This window comes from Sarcophilus harrisii, chromosome 3 (genome assembly GCF_902635505.1).
Source record: "Sarcophilus harrisii chromosome 3, mSarHar1.11, whole genome shotgun sequence".
NCBI lineage: Eukaryota > Metazoa > Chordata > Mammalia > Dasyuromorphia > Dasyuridae > Sarcophilus > Sarcophilus harrisii.
In genome coordinates, this window is record NC_045428.1 from 255,481,183 (window position 1) to 255,508,154 (window position 26,972).

At 33.6% G+C, this 26,972-nt stretch overlaps 1 protein-coding gene across 1 annotated transcript in view; it reads right to left on the reverse strand.

Annotated features, from left to right (window-relative positions):
* Nucleotides 1-597: 597 nt before the first annotated feature.
* LANCL3 (LanC like 3) overlaps nt 598-26,972 on the reverse strand; it is a 100,565-nt gene continuing 74,190 nt past the window's right edge. Inside the window, exons 3-5 of the mRNA XM_031959438.1 lie at nt 25,637-25,834; nt 13,428-13,635; nt 598-2,354 (exon numbers count right to left, since the gene is read on the reverse strand). Coding sequence (XP_031815298.1) covers nt 2,195-2,354; nt 13,428-13,635; nt 25,637-25,834 — 566 coding nt within the window. The 3' untranslated portion in view covers nt 598-2,194. The remainder of the gene's footprint in view (nt 2,355-13,427; nt 13,636-25,636; nt 25,835-26,972) is intronic.

The following is a 26,972-nucleotide window of genomic DNA, read 5'->3' on the forward strand; positions in this document are numbered from 1 at the left end:
TTGTCATCTGTAAAATAAGGAAGAGAGACTACATGGCCTCTCAGATCTCTTCTAGTATTAAATCTAAGGTCCCAAATTCAGGCTAACCTATTATCTGGAGCAAATGGTTGTATAAACAACTTTCTTTCATATGCTGTATCTTATCAGATCTTTTTCACAATTGCAGTGTCTTATCATTTGCAATAGCACTAAATTTTATATTTAGTAGGTTCTCAATTATAAATGTCTGTTGTATTGAATTCTAAAAATATAGATGTGTTTTCAGTTTTCTCACCACCCTACCATAGAAAATTGATCATCACAAAAGTGTACAGATAAAGAGAAAAAGAAAAACAATTTATAAAATGACAACAATTCTATACAAACAAACAACTCTGAAGAATCTGATTTCTGATCAATGCAATGACCAATCATAATTTCTGTGGACCCACAATAAAGCACATTAGCCATCCCCACCCCCCACCCCAACAAAGAGGTGATGGACTCAGGATATAAAATGAGACATTTATTGCACATAGCCAATATAGGATTTTTTTTTTTTACTTGGCTGAATATTTGATATGAGTTTTTATTTATTTTCCTCACTAATGTCAGAGGAAGGTGGGAAAGAAAGAAAACAGATTTGTATTGATTAAAAAGATTAAATAACAAACTACATGGGTACATTAAAAATCCTATAGTGGCCTATAATGTTTTGCAACTAAGTCTGTACTAGAACTGTTTTAAGATTTTTATGTATTCACAGCAGGGTTTAAACTTCCCTGACAGCTTGTCTTTAAAGTTCTGGAGCAATTCGTTTATTGAATAGATGCCTAGGGAGACAAGTGAAACAGTCTAAACTATTAATTTTACTGAGAGCAGTGTTTTACCCAGGTTCACCATGTGAAGTCTCTTTTGATCTCTGACCAAGATACTGAGTCAGTTATAACCTACCAGAAGCTAATAAAAACATGATTCTGTAATTGATTACTCCAGTATTGAAATGGGGATTTGACCAATAGTTTAAAATTCAACTAATATCCTAATAGATATTACACACTTAAAAACATTATTAAAAATATTCTTATACCTCATGACTGAAATTGATCTATATCATTGCTCTCAAAATCCTTCTCTTTCAAGGTCCATCTTGTTCCTGCTTTTCTGAGCAAGAAATAACCCCTGTCTCTTTTAATCTCTCACTTCATCTTGCTGGGCCTCTTCAATACACTTTCAGATAGTTTAATTTGTATTGTAATTGCCGTGTACAGTTTCCATCCCCTTTACCAGACTGTAAACTCCTGAGAACAGGGACTGAGGTTTTTCTTTTTTATTTGCATACTAACACCTTCTATGGTGCCTTGCACAGAGTAGAAGCTTCACAAATGTTTGTTGAATTAAAATTCAATTACTAGACAATACCCTTAACACATCAAAACAGAGAAAAGTACTTGACAAAGACACTTGCAACATTTGCTAAACTAAAACAGTTTATGTGCATTTCTATTTGTTTTAGGGAAAGGGAAAGGGATCATACACTATGAGGTTGAAGGGAATTTAACATCTCTGGGTTTAGAATTAATTGTGAAATCATTTCTTCAAAGTGCCCAAGGCAATGGTATAAATGCAGGCTTTGGGCAGACATCTCTATTCTGTAAAAATAACATTTCCATAAGTATAGAACACAAGACTTAAAACAACAAGATATTGTTTTTTCCATCCATCAGAAAGCTTTACCCTTTTTTCAAAGTTTCATCTCTACAAGTCTTTGATTGTCTTTGTTTTTAGATTTAAGAGTGGGGAGCTCCCACAACTGTTTAGTTCTCTAGGACCTCCATATATTTTTATATTTTCATATTCCATATTCACTTGTTTTTCAATGCTACCAACTGAAAGGTAATTCACCTTTCTCCCCTTTTTCTTTATCTCTGATCTCATGTTTTTCCTTAAAACAGATAAACTTCTAAGCTTATAAGAAAGGTAATTTTTTAAAAAAAGATGCAGGTTTCCCTCTCAAGTCTAGCATCATTTGCCATTATCAGAACCCCCAACATGTCTGTCTCCCTCCCACCGCTACCCCCATCCCATACCCCAGCAATATTAAGGCTAGTGGTAGTGATACCGCTAAGTCTGGCTTATGTATAAATTGCCTTCCTTGTATGCTAAAGGAAAATCCCAGATGCTTTTGCATGGTCTCACTGGTGATTGTCATCTTCTAGACAAAGACGCTGAAGAGAGGGAATTCAGCCTCACCAGGCTGGAGCAGATCAATCAGGAAGCACACAGTTCCAGAGAAACCTTCATACAGACTATAGATACTCTCCAGAACCCGGGAACCAGCTTTGAACTCTTCCGTAAACAAAAACTCTGCAAATCTGAGAAAGAAAATTAAAAAAAAATCAATAATTTGCTAATGAAAATTTCCACATTAGAAGCCTTTGGATTATTTTTTTCATGTACCTGAGCTCTGTAACATCTAGTGAATTCAAGTTTAATTATTTCCTTTCCACAGAGATGAGGAAAAAGCTATTTTTCTTGTGAAATAAGGGTTTGACTATTACCTTTACTTCCACTTAGAAAAAATGGAATTAGATTTGGGAAAATAAAAGGTAGTCAGATGATTTAATAGGTAGAATGCTGGATCTGGAGTCTGTAAGAGTTGAATTCAAATTTAGCTTCTTATTAGTTGTGCAATCCTGGGCAAATCATCTAATCTCTCCTAGTCTAGGTTCCTGATCTGTAACATGGGGATAATAACATTTATCTCTTGGGGTTATTGTGAATATCAGATGAGATATTTGTAAATCACTTTGCAAATTTTAAATGCTATATAAATGCTAGCTATTGTTATAATAATAATATATAACATATGGTATATTATTAATATATTGTTAATATTAATATATAATAGTATAATAATAGGGAAAGGAACAAGGTACTATGATGTTGAAGAGAACTTAATATTTGTGGATTTAAAGTTAATTGTGAAATTATTTCTTCAAAATATCCAAAACAATGGTGTAAATACAGGCTCTAAGCAAACATATCTGGTCAATAAAAATAACAAATGTTTGTAAGTAGAAGATATAAGCCTCAAAAGAATCAAGATTTTGCCTATTTGTGAAGATATTTGCAAATTGTTATTGTTGATGATTGATGATTGAGTGATGATAATTTTATTATGCCTTTTGACCAAAAGAATCCATTGCTAGCCATATATCGTAAGGAGAGCATTAATAAAAAGAAAAGTTCTACTATAAAGAACAAAATATTTACAGCAGCATTTTTGTAGTAATCAAAGAAATAAAAACAAAGTAGATTGCCATTGTCAGAACTGGGATATGAATGTAGGTCCTGTCTTGAAATCTAATAGAATAATTAAGTAACTGCTGCTATGTTTTGTACCAAACTATCATTTTTTCCAAGCAAATTTAAGTAATTTCATTGCTTACAAAGCAAGGCAATTTGACATTCCATGATAACTCTTTCCCCCTCAATTCAAGCAGAAAAAAAAAGTAGCTATAGTTTGTTCACCCCAATAGCAGTAAGTTAATATGATAAATGTTTCTTTAAAAAGAAATTTCTCACCTTCCTCTGGGGACACTTTCCCTGTAATTGACAGGGAATCTGTTATGAGAAAAGGTTCCAGATTATACTTTAGGATCTATTCTTCAACAATAGGAATAGGACGAGTTTTGAAACTTACTCATGGTGTCAAATTTTGCTGTTGAGTCATTTCAAAACGTCTGATTCTTTATGATCCATTTGGAATTTTCTTGGCAAAGATGCTGAAATTGTTGCTCAGGATGACTCACCTAGTAATTGTCTGAGGCTATATTTGAACTCAGGTCTTCCCAACTCTAGGCCAGATACTCTATCCACTAGGTCACCTAGCTGCCCTTTATGGCATCAAATCCCAACACCAAAACCAGACAAGACATATTTTGATTTTTTTTAGAGGAAAAAAATGATCAATATGAAAATATTTCATGATGGAGACACAATCATAATGAATTAATATGGAAATTTAGTTTTCTTTTCTTTTGTTCATTGCCTGGACCACTTTGTTCTTTATAAAGAAGAAAAGAAAAAAGGTAATTGATATCTTAGATGCTAAAAAGCTTATGGAAACTTTTTTCCATTTAAACAGCATTTGCTCAAATGTCATGTTGTTTAACAACTTCATAAGAGAGTTATATAAGATTCATTAACTATTTTATCTTGTTAACATTTGGGTTTCCATGAAAACCACTTAAAGTAAATAGGCAAGACCTTTCCAGTAATTTCTTTCAGAAGATAAAAAGGGATTCTGTTTGAATCTATTTTGGATCATTTGTTTTTATTTTGCATGTGCTGCAATATGTAAATGGTTTAGCTGGATTATTGAATTTCATATTCATGCTTTGTTTCTAATGGAAGAATTTTAATCCAAGAAGGATAAAAGAAAAAAAGATCATAGATAGTTTTTCTTTAATATCTGTGACAATATTGAGAAGCATAAATATAATAAAACATGCCAAGCAGTATTTATATTTTCCTGACGGAGGACCAAAAGCACAGAAAAAAGGCTCATATGAAATAGAATCAGAACGAAATCATGTCAGCTTAGACTATTATTTATACCATTGAACCCATTAGGCAAATATATGTTATGTATCAAATAATCCTGCATAAGGGTACAGAATTTATCTTAACCTCCTCAGTCCATTCTATTTTAGAGGAAGAGGGGACCTGCCTCATTTGCAAGGCTAATTCCCATATCTGAGTACCTGATACTTTCCTCTTCCATTTTTATAAGTGCTTTGCTCTATGAATTATTCTCCATCTTTCTGACATCTTTAATTTCTCTCCTTTCATTGACTCCTTTGCTTCTGCTTACAGCTCAGTGCTGACCAAATATTCATGTGAAGGGCCAGAATGCAGCAAGGCCAGGGGCAGATAAAGTCCTGTAGACTTTTCCACTTCCACACATTTGCATAGGAAAGCAAAAGAGTTTGGAGTTAAGAAATCACTGGTCAGCCCTAACTTTGCCCTTCCCCCCTTTTTTTCTTGATAAAAGTAGCAATTAAATAATGATGATTGGGAACAGTTAGCAATTAAGAAGTTAAATAAGCAATTAAAAAGACTTTCTGACTCCAAATCAGACATGGTCTCCTGTTGGTGACCAGTAAAAAGATTTCAATAAAGGATCTAGGTGGTGAAGTGGATAGAGTGCTGGACCTGGAGTCGGGAAAAATGAGTCTAACTGTTCAAAACTCACCTCAGACACTGACTGTGTGACCCTCCGCAAATCTGTTACCCCTGTTTGCCTCAGTTTACTTATTTGTAAAATGAGCTGGAGGAGGAAATGGCAAATCACTTCAGTATCTTTGCTAAGAAAACTTCAAAGAGGGTCATGAAGAATTGGACATGACTGAAAAATAACTAATCAACTGGTTACCTAGAATGACCCTGGGTCTTTGTTTCACAGAGCATGTTACTTGAAGCAAGGGATTTCCTCTTGCAAAGAATATGTTCATTCTGGCCCAAGGCTCAGAGAAATAAACAGATCTTTAGAAGGAGAAACCTTTGAGGATTTTTTTCTAGTTCAATGACAAATTGTGATGGATTTCTGCTCTCTCTAAAGGAAGGATGGCAGAAAATCCTCTGGGTTTGTGCTAATAGAACAATGGCTGAGCCCATTCCTCCTAAAGAAAAGGTTGACTCTCTGCTGGGCAATTTAGCTGAAGGAAGAAACTGGAAATAGAGCAAGTCCCTGTAATATAATATAAATATAATATAGTAATATAATAAATAAATATAGTATAGTAAATACAGTATAATGTAAAGGACAAATAAAATAATAACAAGCAGTGGCCAGAAAAACTACCATGAAGCAACATTTAGTCAAGACTTCCTATCTGACAGAGATGGGACACCGTGCAAGACAAGCAGAAGGCAGATCTGGCAGGAGGTCAGAAAAGAGCAGGAGCAGAAGAATGTGGTTTGTCCTTTGTTTCAGAGAACCAGTGACATCATGGAATGATGTCCTGACTTGCCCAAGCCTGGATTTAATTGAGGCAGAATTGAACATTCTCTGCTCCTGAGTCACTGAAGTTCGCGGGTAAGGCAAAAGTCAGAATGATGGGCAACGACCCAAAAAGCAGGGGATGACCTCGGTGTCTTAGATGCTTGACCAAGCTCTAAGTGCTCCACAATACCTGCTGTGTGTGCAAAAACACACAAGGACACACACATACACACACTCATTTGCATGAGTGTATATATATATATATATATATATACACACACATATATATGTGTGTGTGTGTGTGTATATATACAATATGGATATGGATCCATATTCATGAGTGTGTATATACATTCATATATATTCATATACATATATATATGTGTGTAAATATATATGTATAAATATAAATATACATAAATATTTACACACATATAAATTTACTCTCATAAACATATGAACGTAGCCCTGACCTGAAGTCAGGAAGTCAAGTTCAAATCCATATTACTTGTATGCTATCCCATAGTAAAGAAAAGACTTTTTTAGCTTGTAAGATAAAAGAATTTAGAGCTTTATTCCAGAGAAGAATTTGGGACAAGGATGCTGAAGTTTGGGCTATTTTGCTGCATTTCCAATTCTACTGCTCAATGGGCAGATTGAAGCAAGTCTTTACAATAACAAAATTAAATGAAAGTGGGGACAATGTCTGAAACACACATAATTCACTAACAGATAAGAAACATACCTTCATTCCAACTACTCCGTGAGTATCCTTCCAAGTCAATAAACACTACCTTAACTTACTATCATATAAGTAGTATTATTTTTATTTTTAATTTTTATTTAAATTTTTTTAATTTTATTTTTTTTAATTTTTAATTATTCTTTATTTTTAATTAAATCTTTTTATTTTCAAAGCATATACATGGATAATTTTTCATCATTGATCCTTGCAAAAACTCTCGTTCCAAATTTTCCTCCCTTTCCTCCTACTCTCTCCCTTAGATGGCAAATAATCCAACGTATCTTAAACAGTATCATATAGCTTCTTTAGGGGATCCAGTTAAGCAGAATTCAGGGAACCTCTGAGAAAAATACAAGATATGAATTCTAAGTTGAAAGAGTCAGATTTGAAATGAATCATCATTTTTATTGATTTCTAAGTTATTTTCTCAGTTAAAGAACAGAAAAAGAAAAAAGTGAAGGGTGCCATAATTATTATGGCATGAAATATAAAGTGGAAAGATTTTGAATCTTGAATAACTGTAATGCAAGGGAGAAATTTTGGTAAGAATAAAAAATATGTGAATAAGATGAAATTTTGTACTGTAAGAAACAATGGATTTGATGAATGCATGGAAAGACTTAAGTGAACTGATATTGAGTAAAGTAAATAGAACTAGGAAAACAATATACACAATGATTATAATGACATAAATGAGAAAAATAACAAAAAAATTGAATGCTACAAAATTACGATACAACTTGACTCCTCTCCCCCCCAAAAAAAAGATATGAGAAGACACTTTCTGCTGATTCCTTACAAAGATAGGGGTTCATGGGTTTGAATCAGAATTGGGTTTTTTTTTTTAATTCTGCTGAATGTTGAGTTGTTCTTTTTTTTTTTTTGTCCTTCCTTTTTTCTTATTATAAAGAAGGGATGACTCTGGGAGGGAAAAAAGATTGGGAATAGTACTTAATGTCAAAACAAAAAGTTATCAATAAAACATATTTTTAATATTACTCAATTTTTTAAAAAAGCTACACATTATGCCTCTTATCCAGAAAGCAAATAATGAAAAAAATTCCCTTCTCATTTATTAAGATAGAGGATTATAAACATGATTTTATTCAGTCATTATCTGGTTTGTATTTTCTTCGTTGGTTAGAAGGAAGCTTCGTCTCAAGTTGGAAGAGGTTTTATTTTTTCATTTTGAGTTTTTTCCCAAGAAATGATTGCGATGTGGGGAGGATGAAGTATTACAAAACATTTTTGATGGTTTGCTCTTTTCCTCTTTTAAAAATTTTAGTTACTTTTATCAACATTTGTTTTCTTTATCATGTTTGTTTCTAAATATATCCCTTGCCTGTGCCCTACCTATTAAAACATCCTTTGTAACAAAGATTTAGTAAGAGAAAAAAAAAAGCAAGCAAAAGAGCCAACACTTGATTATTTGAAAATATATACAACATTCCACATCCATACCACCTGAGCAGTGAAAGAAAGGAGGGTACATTTTTCCAGTTCTTTGAGGTCAAGTGTGTTCATTGTAATCACATAGAGTGCCATTTTATTTTGGGTGTGTGTATGTGTGTGGGTGTATTTGTTTAAGTTATTGTGTACATGGTTAAAACAAAACAAAACAAAACAAAAAAAAACTCTTTAAAAGTTAAGTTTCCAAAAACCAGAGGATTTGGCACAGGGGGAAATGAACAAACAAAAATTATAAGGGATTTGCATAGAGGAAGATTTCCCGTGGTTCTTCATTAGTATCTGGGAAAGACTTCTAAAGCTCAGTGATAGGGAAAGTCTTCTGCTGTTATTGGGGAGGGGGGCATAATAAGGACCTTGAAGGCAAATTAGGAAAACCTTCAGAGAAAAACTTAATTATTCTTGGAACCGTGTCATCAAAACAGCAGAGGAAGAGTCTACAGACCACTCACCTTTGATCTTTTGGCTTCTACCTAAAAAAACACTGATACACAAATATTGCCCATTACAAGGTCTGCTTCTCTTTAGTTTCTTAATGCCATCCTCAAATAATATTCATCTTTATCTAATTACTTCTAATTATAAAAAATCAATAGCACAATTATATAAATTTTTAAAACAAAAAACAAATCCTTCTCCCTATTTTTATTTCTTTTGTACCTTCTTACAATGGAACATTCCTTCTCCACACTCCAGTTCTTGTATAAGGTATTTTTTGTCTCTTTCTGTCTATGTGACCTTTAGATAAGAAAGCAACTTGTCACTTTAATTCATTTCCGTGTGTTGTCTACTATTGTACCATAGACAGACAGCATTTGATTGACCAACATGAAATAGTAACCACAGGACAGCTGTTAGTGTGGACCCAAAGGACAAAATCTGACTGCTGTGATGGGAAGCTTTTCTGACAGTGTCTTCATGGATATTAAGTGTTAAATGAGTATGAGATGGAGCTAATCTTTCAGTCTAAATAAAAGGTTCCCATCAAACAAGTGCTATAAACCCAGGGATGCCTAATGCAGTAAAGCTTTGGTTATCTGATTCTTTGAGGAGGGAGACATAATATTGAAAAACTGAATTTTCTAGATCAGAGGTATCAACCATGTAGCCCATAACACTCCTGAGGGTGACCTAAACAACAATGAAATGTAGTTCCTTATCTGATTTTAATGTATTGATTTAACTATTCATATATATATATATATATATGTATACAAAAATATACTTATTATTATTACATGTTATACATTGATATATCATTATATTACATTATTATATATCATATTTTATTATTATAAATTATATATTACATATATTTAAAATGTTATGTTTTATATTATATATTACAAATATATGTGTATATATCTGCTGTGTATATAGGCATATATTTACTATAAATATAATATATATGTATATGTGATTTTCTAAGGCAACTAAATGATGCAGTGTTTAGAGTTCCAGGCCTGGAATCAGGAAGATTCAAGTTCAAATCTGGTCTCAGAGAGTTACTTAACCCTGTTTGCCTCAGTTTCCTCATTTGTAAAAATGAGCTGGAAAAGGAAATGGCAAATCAGTGTCTTTGCCAAGAAAATCCCAAATGGGGTTATATAGAATTGGACAAGACTGAAAATCAATTCAATAATGTAGATTTGTCAATCAATGTAACCTGCTGGGATCTTTAGGTATGATTTAAGGGCCCTTATTTCTGAATTTGATACCTTGTCCTCAGTAACTGAGGGGCATACCCATTGTTCACCAAGAAGTGTTTTTCTTGGCATTTTAAAAATTATCTGAAATGAAACTATACATACTATATCCTTCTCTGACTTAAAGCTGATATTGAGCACAGTTTCAACTTTTCAGGATGATTCAGGATCATTTTTATGAATATCTTTATTGAAGTTTATACTATCTTACACTGCTTCTCTTGGGGCCTATACAAGTCTAGGACTACTTACTAAATGGTCCCAGAGCGGTATGCAATTTGAGTTACTGTGTTTAGTTTTTATGTCTCCTATTGTTCGTCTTTCATTCTCAAAGAGGACTGAAGTCTTAAATCAATTGGATTTAACTGAGACAAAGCTTCAGAAAGTCAATAGCCATACTCTCTCCTCCAGAGAAAGCCCAGTGACAAATCATAAGTCAAGACAAGTGGCAGTGACCTAGGATGCAATGGGAGACCTCGGCCTTTTTAAGCTAAGCTCTTTTCTAGGTCTCAGTTTGTCTAAATTCAGGGGTCCTCACACTTTTTAAATAGGGGGCCAGTTCACTGTCCCTCAGACTGTTGGAGGGCTGGACTAGAGTAAAAACAAAAACTTTGTGGGCCTTTAAATAAAGAAACTTCATAGCCCTGGGTGAGGGGGATAAACATCCTCAGCTGCTGCATCTGGCCCGCGGGCCATAGTTTGAGGACCCCTGAGACAAGGTAATTAGTCATTACCTAGGCTAGGTAATGACCATTCAGTGAATAAAGGCTAGATAAGAATTGAAACAAAGGATAACCTAATTTGCCATCACAAAATGATCAATCTGAGAAGGGAGGACCCTCAGAATTTTTGGCCAGAATAAAAAGCAATTGCTATTTACAAATAAAGATTAAAAAACTATTAGGGAGTAACATATTCTCCATCCAACACTACTTTTAGGTTAGTTATGGTTTTTATAAGACAAGCACTCCTAGACAATGGTTTAATAATCTTTTCCAAAGGAAAATGGAATTATGCACTTCATTTTCTCAGAAGGGTATAGTAAATTTACTTTCCAATGATGTATATATACTATTGTGTCATGATCCAGGAGAAATTACATCATCTCAAAGACATCTTCCTTACAAATCTCAGTGGGAATAGATCTAACTGTAATATTATGAAAAATGTTGATTGATGACTTTCAAAGTAACTTCAAGAACTAAAATCACAAACATATTCGAGGTGTTTGTTTTATTTTGTTGAGATAAGGCCCCAATTCTTTTGCCATGTGATATTGTATATTATATTTCAGGGTTAATAAATGCTACCACCAAGTGTCCATCAGAGCCACAACTAGGAATTTTTATATCTGGGGCAAAATATCACTCCTGAAGCAAGAGTACTATAGGGTAGAGGAGGATCTTACACCTTCCTGTCTGCCTAGTAGCTTCCTATTTTAACTAATTATTTTTGCTAACTAGCTTTTAATTTCTGTCATGTCTGTTTTGCTGGAGGACTTAAGTGTTATAATGTAATGTGACATACTTCAAGTTCAATATTCTGGGACAAAGCTCTGGCTATTCAACTCCAGTTACAAAATCAGTACCCATGTCTAACAGAAATGCAAAATTACATATAAGAAAGCACTTTATTTTTCCCAAGTGTATTTATTAGTGTGATATCTTTAAACTTTCTCCAAGGCTTACTCTAATATTTCTTACTATTCATAAGTAACTTTGGGCTTTCCAAGCACATTGCAAGTTTAAGACTTCAAAGGAGGGCTTGGGAATAGGCTATATGACTTCTCTGAAGATCAATCAAGTTAAGTTCATAAAGGCCAGGTTAGCTGTAGAGTAATGAATTTTTCAGCCACAAAAATTCTCAATGATTGTCAAATAAGTTGTAAATAGTTGACAATGCATTATTGGAAGTCATACCTACTGTATGATGTAATAATAGATCTAATTATTAAACGTAATAATGTACATATTAATATATGTAATGCAATAATAGATTTCTGAAGTATTGAATGATACCTTGAAAAAATGATATCTGGACCATAATATACCACCATGTGGTCCAGGCAGGCTTCCTGTGGCTCAGTGGGCATCTTAGTTGCCTTGTCTAAAGAAGTCTTTCTCCTTTCTACCTACCTTCCCTCCTGAAGGCCACCGCTATTCTGATCTATATTTTGCCACTGGATCCAGATGGCTCTGGAGGGGAAAGTAAGGCAGGTGATTTTGTACAGCCCTCCCTCACTTAAATCCAATTCACTTGATGTCATGACATCACCTCCCTGATGTCATGGTCTCCTTCAAGAACTAAGAATAAACACAACCTTCCTTTCTAATTTGATATGTCTAATAAGTTTGGGTCCACACAACAGATAATGGATCTCAGTATAAATACATCAAATAATAATAGCTAACATTTATATAGTATTTTAAGATTTGCAAAGCAATGAAGAAATATACTTTGATTTTATGCTCATAAGTCTTGTTATTATTGCTTTTTATAGATAGAAAGAAGTTAAATGACTTGCCCAGAATCACATAGGTAGTAAAATATGTGAGGCTGGATTTGAACTTTTCCTCCTGATTCCAGGACCATCATTCTAGGTATTGCACCATGTACCTGCCGCATAGTAAGGTTTCCTTTTGGGAAAATTACCTGGACTTGGGAATATCTACCCTAGATACTCAGATGCTTTTTTTTTCTATTTATTTACTAGTTTGGAACTATTTTATAAGTATTACCAAATGGCTGAATTCTGGATAGATGAGATGTTTCCATACTTATTACCTAGTGACCTTGATCAATGGTAGAGAACAAGGGGGAAATATAAATGAGACAAAACCATATTACTTGTATGTTGTCTTGTAGATAAAGAAGGGACCTCTTTTAGCTTGTAGACTAGAAGGATCTAGATTCTGCATTAAAAGAAGAGTGTTTTGATTTAGTAGGTAGAATTTAGGGCTCAGATACTAAAGTTTTGATTGCTTTCCAAATTTCCCATTCTGCATTCTCAATTCTACTATTCACTAAGTGGATTAAAGCAAGTCTTGAAACATTACAGCAAGGGTAATAAACATTTGGATGTTTTGCTAGGACAGATAACAGAAATGAAAAACATGAATGGGTTGAAAAGTTTTTGACAAACTCATAAACCTTTAAACATTTATAATGACAAGTCTGAGGGTATATTCCTGAAATTTTGATAGAAAAAATAATCTTTACTCCAAGTCCATTCAAAAGAGAAAATATAGTACCAGATAGCTTTGACCCTTTTATTCTACAAATCACTTCTACCCTTCAGTGTCAGATCAGACAGGATGATTATCATCTTTCCTCATTCAGGTATAGAGTAGATGAATGATGCAAATAGACCAATCATGCACTTAGGAATCTGAGTGATATGGGCACCCAGCATCACTAATTTTCTTTTCATTTTTTAAAGCAGGCAAGCTATAGCTTTGTAGTTCTACAATGGAACAAACATAATTGGAAAAAGATAACATTTTTTGTAAATACTGCAGACCTTTGCGCTCTGTAGATATATTTGGAGTTTCCAGTTAGCCTATATAACAGGAGGAATACATAGGCACTGCCAGCGACACCATGGCAGATCCCAGGCCCTTTCTTCAACAGACCCTTTCTCCAAGTGAGCTCCCCACACCGGATACAAGTGTCCAGATACTGAGGTTTCTTGGAAACCAGGTATGCCTTGGCAAAGAGGTAGGCAATTCCTGTAAAAATATCAGACATCCAAGTTAGTATGAGTCTCTCAAACAAGACGGCATACTTTTCACTTAAAAGTGAGATCTATCTTCTCTCCTATGGGATTTATTTCAAATTTGTTATGATTGTACCCTTTGGAGAAAGTAGGACTGGAAATAGTAGATTGAGATAATTCCATTAATTTAAAAGTGGGCTGATATTTCTTATGGACACAGGTATATAATTTGTGGCAAATCTAAGTATTGGCAGTGACTAAATGTTTACTCAGCTTAACTTTCTCTCACAGGATGTCAAAATGCACAAGATTTAAATACTGCTATTACACAATATTGGTTAAATTAAAATCAGGAGAACCACTAAAAATCAACACGATTCTAGCCCTTTCATAAGTCTGAACTGTGAAGTTTTGAAACTGTTCCTGCTCTCCCTCTTCCTATTTTTTTCCTGCATTGTTTCAGGAAGATGTTATTTCAACATAAATCCATTCAATCAACAAAACAGCACGTGCAAATTTACTACTAGAAATAAACCAAGATAACAAATAGCCGGCACTCACATGAAGAGACTCATATCCAGAGCAGTTCTCTAGCTTCTAAACTAAAAACTACAGGATTTAGAACCAACTGGGGTTTTAGAACCATGCAGTTTAGTCACCTCATTTTAATGATAAAGAAAATGAAACCCAGATAGAGGCCTCTGGACACTTGGTGAGGAAGCTGTTGGACTGGGATCTGACTCCACATCCTGTGCTATTTAAAAAATACATTTTTTCAGTTCAAAATTCTGCCCCCTCCCTTCACTGCCTCTCCACCCTATCAAGAAGGAAACAAATGCAATACCCATTATACATATGATGTCTTGCAAAACGCCTTTCCACATTAACCATAGCAAAAATAATTTGTATCTCTCCTTAGGTTAAATTTGGTGATCTCTAAAGATCTTTACAATTCTAAAAGCCCATGATCTTAACATAAACATATAAACTACAAACAACTATCCACTAATTCTTTTTTAAAAATGTACCACTATTCTTTAAAGTTTTTAGAATAAAATGTACCCTGGAATCAAAAGGGAAAAATCAGTCATTGATATTTGAAAGAGGGAAATACACTGGTAAAATTGGGGAGGTTGCTATGTTACATGTGAAAGATGAACTATAGCTCATTCATCCATTGAATATTTATTTAAGACCAGCTATTTGTCTAGATTTGTGATATTAAAATATATACATGTGAGACACATGGAATTCCAAACAAGTGTTCTGAGAGCTAATACTATTCCCTGGGGTTGGATAGACAAGACTCATATATGAAACAATTAAGTACCAGGGTAATAAATGATAAAGTAGCCAAAAAGAGGAATATATCCTAAAATGTCCAGGAGCTGGGAGAAGAAGATCATTGTGGCCTGGTGTGGCTAGAAGAAGTTTCATGGAAAAACAGGGGATTGAGATGGCTTTTGAAGTATGGATGGTATTTCCAGGCAGAAGGGATGGGAGGAAGCCATTCCTGAAACAAGCCAATAACATATGTTAAGCTTAGAATGATGTGAATAGAAATGCGGGATGCATGGCTACAATAAAAGAATTACATTAGGAGGTTGAATTCAGGCAGCTTTAAGATACAGTGGAGAATACTGGAATGGGAATCAGAAAGGTCCAAGTTTATATTCTACCTAAGATACTAGCTATATATAATCTTGGCTAAGTTACTTAACCCTAGTCTTAGTTTTCTTAGCTATAAAATGGAAATGATAATAGTACCTGCTTTGCAGGGTAGCTGTGAGGAAAAAGATAAAGTACTTGCCAAGCATTATCTTTATAAATTAGCTTATTTGGAATGCTACTTATTTTACTACAAGAATTGATGAAATCAATTGTGAATGGGGATAAGGGAGAGAACCTAGAACTCAAAAATTTTAAAAACAAATCCAAAAAAAATTTGTTTTAAATATAACTGGGGAAAATAGTAAATAAATAAATAATGTAAAAATTAAAATTAACACACATGTGAAAAAAATTCAGAGAGGAAAAGGGAGGCTTATGCCACTGTTGTGGGGTAAAATAAGCAGAATAAGGAAAACCAATAAGAGGATGATTGCAAAAATGCAAATGGAAAGTACAAAGAACTACTGTTGAACTGTGGTCATCATAGTAACCCAGAAGCTTGGTCTTGGAGAAGTGAAAAATGCTTCTCTTACCCTGACTGCTTTGATTTAAGACTGAGAGGTTATGACTAAGCCCAAGGTCACATCCCTATTATGTGTCCCAGGCAAGATTTGAGCTTAGCTTTTCCTAGATAGGTGGCAAGTTTTCTATAAATGAGAAAAATCATCAAGGATGACGGAATCTTCAAGCCTTGGTGACTAGAAAAATGATGGACAGAAGCAGAAAAGCCAGTTGAAAAGCTAGTTGAGTTCAGTACTAGCAGCAAAAGCTAACATTTCCATAGTACTTCCATGTCTATAAAGTACACAATTCTGTGACTTAAGTAGTACAAGTGAAGAAACTGAGGTTCAATAAAGTCAAATGATTTGTGCAGTCACACAGCTAGAAAGTGTTAGAAATGTATAATCCAAGTCTCTTCAGATTTTTTCAGTCTATTTTCTCCTGATCCACACTTCCATTTTAATCACAGTGAATTTGAAGTAATTTGTAGTCTAGGCAAGTGAAAGCATTCTATAGGCAATTAGAAATAGTTTAATACACCTAAAACTAAGCTGCTTTTTAATACATAATCTAGATTATATACTAATAGATTATAATACTAGATTAACATATAGTTTTACAGATTTTTCTGGGTGAAGGTACACATTAAGGAAGGAAAATTAACCAATTATGAATTACATGGTCATTTTATAATTCTATACTAAAGGGTGACTCAGATCTTGGGATCCATGAACTTGTTTTTTTTTTTTTTCCAAAATGTTTTTATAACTTACTTCCATATATTTTATTTCCTTTGTGATTTTATGTATTTTGCTTTATGCATTTAAAAACACTATTTAGATTGCCAAAGGAGTCATGATAATATTGAGGACCCATTATTTCTGAAAGTTTTATTTTTGTAAATTTCTTTTTTAAGTTAATAAAAATTTACTTTTCTTATTCTGAATTCCCCAAAAGAAAAAAGAAAATATGCTCAGTCACAAAAACAAATTCCTACCTTAACTATTTTCAAAAAAATTTCTTTCTCAGTGCATCATATTCTTTCAAAAGATAGTTATCACATTTCATCATAGGCCTCCAAAATTGTGGTTGGTTACTGCATTGACCATAGTTTTTTATCTTTCAGAGTTATTTGTTCTTACAATATGAATTATTCTCCTGCTTCTTTTGCTCACTTTACTCTGTCTTCATATGGGTCTTCAGAGGTTTCTCTGAAACTGTCCACAATTTTTTATGCTACAATAATATTCTATTCCATTTATATTTCATAATGTGTTCAGCGGGTACTTCTTGGATAAAAAACATCTGTACAAAATACTTTTGTATATTTAGATATTTTTCTTCATTCTTTTGATCTTTTGGGATATAAGCCTAATGGAGATATACAAAGGTCAAAGGGTATGCAGAATTTAATAACATTTTTAGAACTTCAACTTTGTTCCCACTTTGGTGGCACAGTTCACACATCAGCCTACAATCTCAAGGGAGTGAGAGAAGACAGAGTTATCATGTCCCTGTCATAAACTGTTTTGAAGAAGAAAGTTTGTGAGCTCATCTTGCCAGTACTGATTCCTCCTTTTTGTGCTATGCTGCCCTTAAAAATGGGTTAATTCTCAGTCTTTAGAATCACTTCTAGTATCTATTATCTTTTTTAAAAAGTTATTTAGTATTTTATTTTTTCCAGTTACATGTAAAAATAATTTTTAATATTTGTTTTCAAAACTTTAAATTCCAATTTCTCTCCATTCTTCCCTCCATCCTCCTACCCCCCAGTGAGAAGGCAAGCAATTCTATATAGATTATATGTGTGTGATCATACAAAACATTTCCATAATAGTCATGATGTCAAGGAAAACATAGATAAAAATAACCTTCATGAAAAATAAGGAAAGTTAAAAAATGTATCTAGGATCTACTTTCATCCTATAGATAACCTTTTATTTTCTTTTCTGAATAACATGCCCTTTTGGATTCCTTCCTCTACCCCTATGGATTGTCCTTGATCATCAGAACATTGGAGCAGGGCCTGAGAATGACACCAATTTAACATATTGATTTTAAGTATTATTATTTAATGGTGAAATATTGATTTTTGAATACAAATGTGAATGCAAAATTATTTTTCATACAAGAATGAATGCAGTAATATGATTTAATAAAATATCTATGCTTTCACTATTTTAGAAATTCAAAAAGGTAGCTTCACCAAATTCCCAAAAAATAAATTGAATGAGATCAGTTTTTGTTAATGGAGAATGAGAAGATATTTTAAGAATATTTTCCAAGTTTGACAAACAATAAATTTAATGCTGACAACTAGGAAGGCTCCAATCTTAGATCCTCTCGAACAATAAGAGAAGCAAGTCTGGTTTTGTTGTCACTTTATCTTTTGGCATCACATGCTAGAAATGAAATTCTTGGATTGTAGTGTCCTAGAAGGAGAAAAGACCATTTTAAATCCCTTATCAGCATGTCTAGTAACATGCATAGAACAGAATGCTGTGGCAAGACAGGAACAGTAGCCAGGTCACAGAAGGAGGAAGTATCCTTATTTAACTTGCCTTGCAGAACTTTGGACAACAAAACATAGGAGTAAAATTAGTCATCGGGCCAGGAACTCCCAAAGCTGGTTAAATTTAGTCCTGGTTACAACCACCTGTTGTCCTGTGAATTTGTACACTGATTTTTTTTTTTTCACTGTGCACTTCCTCCCCACTGTGGCTTAGAAAAAGGGCAGGTGTGAAAGACTCTAAGAGGGTAAAGTAATAATGGGGAGATAAAGCTTTTCAGCTAAAAAAGGGAAAAAGGTGGAAAAGAGTATGGAGAGAAAGAAAGGGTCTTTCTTGACCTCTTCATGCTTGATGTTCTATCTCCTCCTCCACTTTCTTATCTCTCTTTGTGTATTGTCTCTCCCTTTATGTTATAAGATCCTCAAGGACACGTGATTTATTGGATTGGATTGGAAGGGTTGATTGAGGGTGCCTGTGGAGAAAGGCTTAGGAAGGCAAGGAGTGCTACAATTATTCCATACCAGCTATTATTTTAAGGCAATAGATGTAAGAAATGCCAAATAAGGGGAATTTGGAGAAACTTGTAATGATATAAACTGATATAGAGTGAAGTAAGCAGAATCAGAAGAATCACACACATAATAACTATAAAAATGTAAATGAAGAAAACATGAAAAAAAAACTCAATTAAAATTAATTGTAATGATCAGTCTTGGTCCCAAAGAAGATGTGATGAAACATACCTCTCTCTGTTCTTAGGGAAAAGGTGAATGATGATTGACTGATAATGATAATTGTGTTGGTCAGTTTTTCTGAACTGTTTTTGTGAGGTTTGATTGGAGATAAGGTATGTTTGGAAATCAATGTGATTTTTAAAAAATCACAAATAAATAGTTTTCAAATAAGGCATCACAGTAGTTAGTGAAGTAAATTCACTCTCACTTAAGAAACACTATTATCACTGTCAGATGTAGAGGTAGTTGAAAGGAAGTCAAGATGAAATGATTACAGAAACCTATCTGGATTACTGGAGGAAAATGTTTGATTTAAGGCTTGCTGAGATTATTATTTTCAACACAAGCTTGCTGCCAATTCAATATGATTCTGAGCTGGATCATCACCTTTATTTCCTGTTAGCTCAGAGGAGCTGAACAAACTTTAATACCATCTAAACAAAACACAACTAGAAAAAAAAAAATCTGTTTTAAAAACCATTTCCAAAATGTATTCCAAAAATAAATGCAAACAATGACCTCCTACTTTGGCACTATGTTCCTTAGCTGTTAGGAACTTCTCCCAGACCCTTCTGTAACCATTAGTAACAACAGTCCAAGCATAAATAATAATACATGGAACATTTTGGTTTCTCATTTTTTTCTGAAAAGGTCTGATTTTATAGTTCAGTGGATAAATAGATTCAATGATTCTAAACTATGTATTTTGATTTTATTAAAAACTGAACAGTAAGAATGTTGAGAAAGAAAAAGAAATGTCTATGTTTCCCAGGCTGTACTTTGCAAAATCTGGTGGTTTGTGAAGCCTGATGTAATGTGAACTCTGAAAATGGAGTCAGAGGATCAGGTATTAAAGTAAGGGGTATTATAGATTTCCCTTTGGGTGAACTTTTTGGGCCCCAATTTCTGCATCTATAAAATGAGAGGATTATATGGCTAGAACTTGGGTAATAGAGATTATTGTTGATCTGCTGAAGATATGTAAGGGCTATGTGGGAAAGCCAAGTTATTACTGTGGCAAATCTAGAAAGATTTCCCCACATAATGAATATAGGCCAAAAAACTTGGGTCATCATAATTCTTACATCTTTTCACACTTTCACTCAATCATACGTCTGCATATCAAAAGTTCATCCAAAGGAAAGCAAACCTTATTACCTAATTTTATAGATTCAAATAAAGGATTTACTTGTTTCTTCAGCATACATATCATTTGCAGAGTCAGGACTAGAACACAATTTACTTGACTCTTTAATTGAAATTTATGACAACTATAGTGATCCTCTATTCAGAATAGTTGAGAACTGAATTATTCAGTTTAATTATATATTCTCGTTTAACTGAGAGCTTTGATATATATACTATTACCAATTTTCAAAGTACTAGAATAAACTACGCTAAGATCACATGGAACAATTATAATTAATTTTTTCTTCACTTTAGCTATATCACTAAGAGTTATGGTTATGAGTATCAATTATAATTATATAAAACTACCTTAATATAAACTGCATTAATGTTGCCTCTTTTTGCATCCCTAGCACTTAATACAGTGCCTGGCACATAGTAAATGCTTTATAAATGTTTATTGAATTGAATGACTCATGAAAAGAAACATGGTACATAAAAAGGGGAGGTTAAAGTTCACTTTTATTCTTCTTTGATCAGGCCACAATCTGGGCTATTGATTTTTAGGTGGCACATTTTTAGAAAGGTTAGTCACAAGCCAGTCCAGAAAAGAACAAATAGAATAGTGAGAGAACTAGGTCATTTCTGGAGAAGAGAAGACTTACAGGGGATGGGACAATTGTATTCTCCTCCACCTCAGAGAGAAGAATTAGGAGCAATAGGCAAAGGTTGCCAAGAGGCTGATTTAAGTAAGGTTTTCCTAACAGTAGGAGCTCTTGAAAAATGGAATGCACTGCCCCAGGAGATAGAGGGATGTCCCTGCAGACTTTCAAGCAGAAAGGGAAGGATGGATTCTTAAAAAAGATTGGATAAGCATAAAATGACCTTAGAAGTCTTTTCTAATCCAGAGATTTCAAGGTTTCATATTATAAAATGATCTCTAGATTCCTTTCTGAATTCTATGACTTTATTTGAAATGTGTTCTTTTGTTTGTTTTTTTGCTAAGGCAATTGGGGTTAAGTGACTTGCCCAAGGTCACACAGTTAGGAAGTTTTAAGTGTCTGAGACCAGATTTGAACTCAGGTTTTTCTGATCTCAGGGCTGGTGCTTTATCTACTGAACCACCTAGCTGCCCCTTGAAATGTTTTTTAATGAGAAATTTTCCATGTTAATATTTCCTCTACAGGATACTATTTATGAAATTATCTTATTTTTAAAAGTTTTATAGGGTTAATTTGGATATTAAAATGGGTTCAATCCTTTTTGGAGGCTTTCCTAATTTCTCAATTGCCCCTTCATCCCTAAGAGTATTCCAGATCCTATCAGAACAACATTTATTACTTCTATACATTTAATTTGAGTATTAATGTAATCTGCAGCTTTATTAGTTTTGGAAACTCTAGACTAAATAATAATAATATTATTAAAGTGGATTACACGGATAGGTGCCAATAGAACCAACGTTATAATGGAAAGATGTTTCCCTAAAGGAACATTTGTGTTGATTGCATGACATTGGTCAACTAAGGAAAATAATTTTCAGGACATTTATTAACTTGTGAGGCATTTAAGATTAGTTTCCTCTACAAAGGTCCTACTTTGATATAACAGCATGGTGAGTAGTGACTTTTGGGTCTCAACGAGGAACATAAGCCTTGATGGTCCTATCAAAGTAGTGGAATCTGAGTTGCATTTGGGAGATTTCTCTGCAACGAACTATTTGCTGACCTTAAAAACAATCTCTTTTATCAAAATATTTCTTCCAGTGACATATCATAGAGCAGTAAAATCTCCAAAGTGATGGTTGACAAAAGGCAATGGAGAGATGTTTGGTGGGCAGGACAAGTGCTTAGAATATTAACAATAATGGACATGTATAAGAAAAGTACAAAAGAGACAATCCAGGAAACATCTTATTGGGAAAAAAAGGGATTTTTCATGTAGTAAGAACAAGGGGTAACAGAAGGATCCATGTGATGTCCTGTGGCCTATGGAATGTCTAAAAACCTAGAAGAAAGTTGTTAGCACATTGTATAAACACACTTAGAAGAGTTCATGGGAAAATAAGGGCAGGAATTAAATAGAATGAGAAGGCAGAGATGAGTTTTAAACAGTACCACTGGAGGGAGCACCTATATCAATACAATTATAGTTCCATTAAAGTTTGTTTAGTTAAGAGCTTCATCAAATAAAATGAATGCACAGAACTAAGTTTAAGATATCATTAAGGACAAGTATGAATAAAAAAAAAGGTAATGAGAGGAAGGGATAACAGATGAATAGTTGAAGTTTTTTTCTTTTGTTTTTGTTTTTGTTTTTTTTTTTGCTGAGGCAATTAGGGTTAAATGACTTGCTCAGGGTCACACAGCTAGGAAGTGTTAAGTGTCTGAGATCAAATTTGAACTCAGATCCTCCCGACTTCAGGGCTGGTGCTCCATCCACTGCACCACCTAGCTGTCCCAATACTTAAAGTTTTGGTGTTTTACTGATATGTGAAAGTTTTTTTTTTTTTTTTTAATCCATCATGTTGGATAGACCTCTCCAGAGTAATTATGGGAGCAAATGAGCAAGAACAGTACAGAATGAGAAGTCATGGATGGACTGTTATCTGCACTAGTTTGGAAGTACCCATACCAATGGGATAACAGAATGTCCACAGAAGTACTGAGATATGGACAAAAATTGAAGAGAAGCCAGTGGTAATGAAAATGCTTAAAGTATCATAATGTAAAGATATTCAAATGGATTCACAAGAGATCCAGGTTCTAATTCTATTTTTACCATTAATTAGGTGTGTTAACTTTTTCAACTCATTTAACTTTATTGATTCATTAACTTTAGTTAAAACCTAATTGGCAAAATGAGAACTTAAGTTCTGTGATTCTATACATAGAATACAAAGCCTAGTAGAAGTGAAGGAAATAGGAATTCATATTCTGTACACAATGGCATATATCCAGTCTTTAATTATCAAACAAGATACCATCTACAGTAAGAGTAATATCTAATATCCTAAGCCTTCTCTGTGTGAATTAATTGTTCTTTTAAAAGTATAATGTATAATAATTTTATATATATGTTATATATACATATATCTTATATTTATATATACCTATTGGGGTCTAATGGTGGCCATCTCTAGGGGAGAGGGAAGGGAAGGAAAAAAAGAAATTTACAAGATAATTTTGTTGTATATTTGAAAGGAATAGTCAATTATACATAGCAGATTTGCAATTTCATTTGTAATCATATTTTTGTTGTTATTATGTTATGGAAATGCTTGTTTTGTCCCACAAATTAAAAACATAATTTTTTTTTCAAAATATTGAGACCATTCTTGGTTGTTGGTTGTTTAAGTGGACTAAAGTAAAGGTACAGGCTAATAACATCATAATCTGGTTACCTGAGTACAAAATTTCCTGTAGGATATTTAAAAGTGTTCTGATTCTTGGTTGGTGGATCACAATGGATAACTGAGGGGGAAAGTAACTTTGCTCAGCTGAATTAATTCTAGGTGAACTCCAAGCTCATCTTTGTTGATTATCCTCCTGCTCTGCCAAAGCAAATCTCTTTTTATTAACTATTAAATGACCAACGAATATATCTTATTTTATCCCAACACTGAACTTCAAACTACCAACGCACTGGCCTGAGTTAGACTTTTCTCAGAATCAAAATGGTCAACTTTTCCTCATCGATAAAAATAAATCAAGAAATTATAGAAGATAGGATTTAATTGAAGCAATACCATAATATTAAAGCAGGTGAATAAGGCTGTTTCAAATTCCCTTTCCTTGAAGGAATGTAAATAAAAGATAGATCTGGACTAATTAGGTGCAACATTGCTTATAGGCAGAGAGCTCAACCAGCTATTAAAACTATATCTGAGATTGCAGAGTGCATTTAAAAAGGCAATAAGTAAGAAACCTACTGAAATCAGGCAAGCCAAGGCAAACTGAATAATGTAAGCTATTCTCAAGTGCCTATGCTTATGAAAAACTCAAGAGAGAACACTTAAAAATTAAACCATGCATAATTCCCAAATCTCACATTAGCACATACTTAAATATCTTCCCTGTTCAAAAATTTTCCCCCATTGAAACTAATAAACTAGCAAAACTGACTGGTTTGAGGGATTTTTAAAAATATCTTTGACAATCCACAAAGACAGACAAATCATACTTTGAATAACTAGAAAGAAATTATAAAAAAAAAAAAAACTTTATTTCCCTTTTCTTTGAATTCTAATAAGAAGGAGTATTTCAATCCTGACAGTGAGGTTGTTTCTCTAAGAAGGTAATACCTTCTCCTAGTAATAAGGAGAGATGAGAATAGTCAGATGGCAAATTAATAATAGCTTGTAATAATAATAGCTAACGTTCATATAGCCCTTATCATAGGCCAACCATTTTACAAATATTTGATTTGATTCTCCCAACAATCCTAAAAGATAGTATTATTATCATCTTCATTTTACAGATGGAGAAACTGAGGGAAACAAGGATTTTTTTTTAAGTAACTTGCATACAACTAGTCTAAGACTCTATTTGAACTTCAGTCCTCCTGATTCCAGGCCCAGCACTCTATCCACTGTATCACTTAACTGCAGTATCATTTGCTCACTGTTCCAATCTGCAATAATTTTTATTAAATGAAATTTTTCTTTATATCTCTTGCTGCTGGACTTTGTTGGTAATACATATAAATGCTGGTGATTTATATGGATTTATTTTGTATCCTGCAACATTCTAAAGTTGTGAATTGTTTCTAGTAGTTTTTAGTTGATTCTCTAGAATTCTCTAAGCGTACCATCATATCAACTGCAAAGAGTGATAATTTGATTTCCTCATTAGCTACTGTAATTCTAATCTCTTTTTCTTCTCTTATTGCCAAAGATAACATTTCTAATACAATATTGAATAGGGTGATAGTTGTTTCACCCCTGATTTTATTTGGAATGGTTCTAGTTTATCCCATTACATATAATGTTTGCTGATAATTTTAAATGGATGATACTTGATTATTTTAAGGAAAACTCCATTTATTCCTATACTGCAATAATTTTTCTTGATCTGAATAGTGTAACCAATTCTCAATTATCTAGGACAGGGAGGACTGCAGAAAGAGTATCTAAAAATAAAATCCATGTATAATTCCCAAATTTTGATTGGTGAGGAATAATTGACCATTTTGATAGTATCTTCTCGGGTACTTAAATGAGGACAGGCCAGTGCAAACTTAACATATCTTAAAGAATTTTTCAGGACCCAGAAATTCTTTTAGACAATCTGCCAAACTGAATTTTATCCTTTCTGTAGATGCCTTGAAGTCTTATGGATTTCTAACTCTGAAAGTGTGTGAATTTTCATCAGAATGACATGATTTCACTTTCCAGAAGCCACTAGAGGTGGTATCTCTCTCTCCTTTCTGCTAAATCAAGGATATTTTCAGCTAAATCAAAATGTGTAACCTGGAGCTCCATGACACCAGTGGACTAGCTCGTTTTCCCTCTCAATCATTTCTCCTAGCTCGGGAGGCCAGTTGCAATTTTGTTCCTGTTCCATGAGGAAGTCAACACTCTGCCAAACCAACTCCCGATCAGCAGGTTGGAGGTGCTCATGGTAAGAGAGCAGCATCTGAAGAATGGAAGACAGACCATGAGCGGCACCTATAAATAAAAGCAAAATGGAGTAAAACTTCACTGTGGTACAATAACTGGGAGACCAATCAAGATTAGTGAGAAGGCAATAATAGAGTTTTATTTTATTACTTCCAAATAATTACAATTAGACCAACAAAGTATAGTCTCTAGGGAATTTGCTTTAATGTAAAGATTAGGATGATTTTCTATTAGCACACAAGTTTATTCTATATAATGATTATTTTCTTCTTGAGATTGGGTTTTCACATATTCCCCAGGATGGGAGTGCAATGGCTACTGATAGGTCTGTTACCAGTACTGATTGGCACCCACTCTATTTTTCTGACTTGAGTTAATTTTCCTGTCCTTGAGAAGCCTGGTGGTCCTTCCCTTCTGAGGGACTCACTTTATTGGGGAGACCTAATTGGTTTTAGTTCTATTAGACTTCAGAATTCCTGAACTCAAGCAATGAACCAGCCTCCATGACCTACAATATTAGGGATTACAGGTGTGAACGACCATACTAGATTTATCTGTGAGCATCTGATCTAAAGTGCTTTCTTCAAGTATTGAAAGTTTCATTAGTAATAACTGTTCGCACACTATTCAATTGTACTTTCAGAGGAAAAAAAAAATCATTAAAGCAAAGTTAAACTGTATACCCTCCCTCTTCTTTTCAAATTCAAATTATTGTGGTATTCATGGGAGGGAAGCATATTGGCAATAGATAAATCTCTGAACTTGCTCTTCAGACAATTTTTCATATTTGATGCTTTCTTTCTTCCACTCAGACACTTTACTTTGTGCTAGCTAAAACATTTATTTTCTAGAAGAGAATTATACTTCTTTTTTTATGACTGGTGCTTTGTTGTCTTTTAGAAAGCTTTTTAGCTTTCTCATCCCCATCTAATTTCTAGTCACGCCTATCAAAGGATTTGAAGACAAAAATTACTTCTTCTTTTTTTTTTTTTTTTTTTTTTTTTTTTTTTTTTTTTTTTTTTTAACGTATCAACAACCTCAGAACTGCAAAAAGGAAACTTGACTAAGCATCTTACTTCCAAGATCTAAGCTTTCAAAGAAAGTTGTAAGGAGCTTTCTGGTCTCTGGATTAAAAATTATCATCTTTAAAATTAAGGTCAGGAAACTTGAAAGCACTGTTCTTATG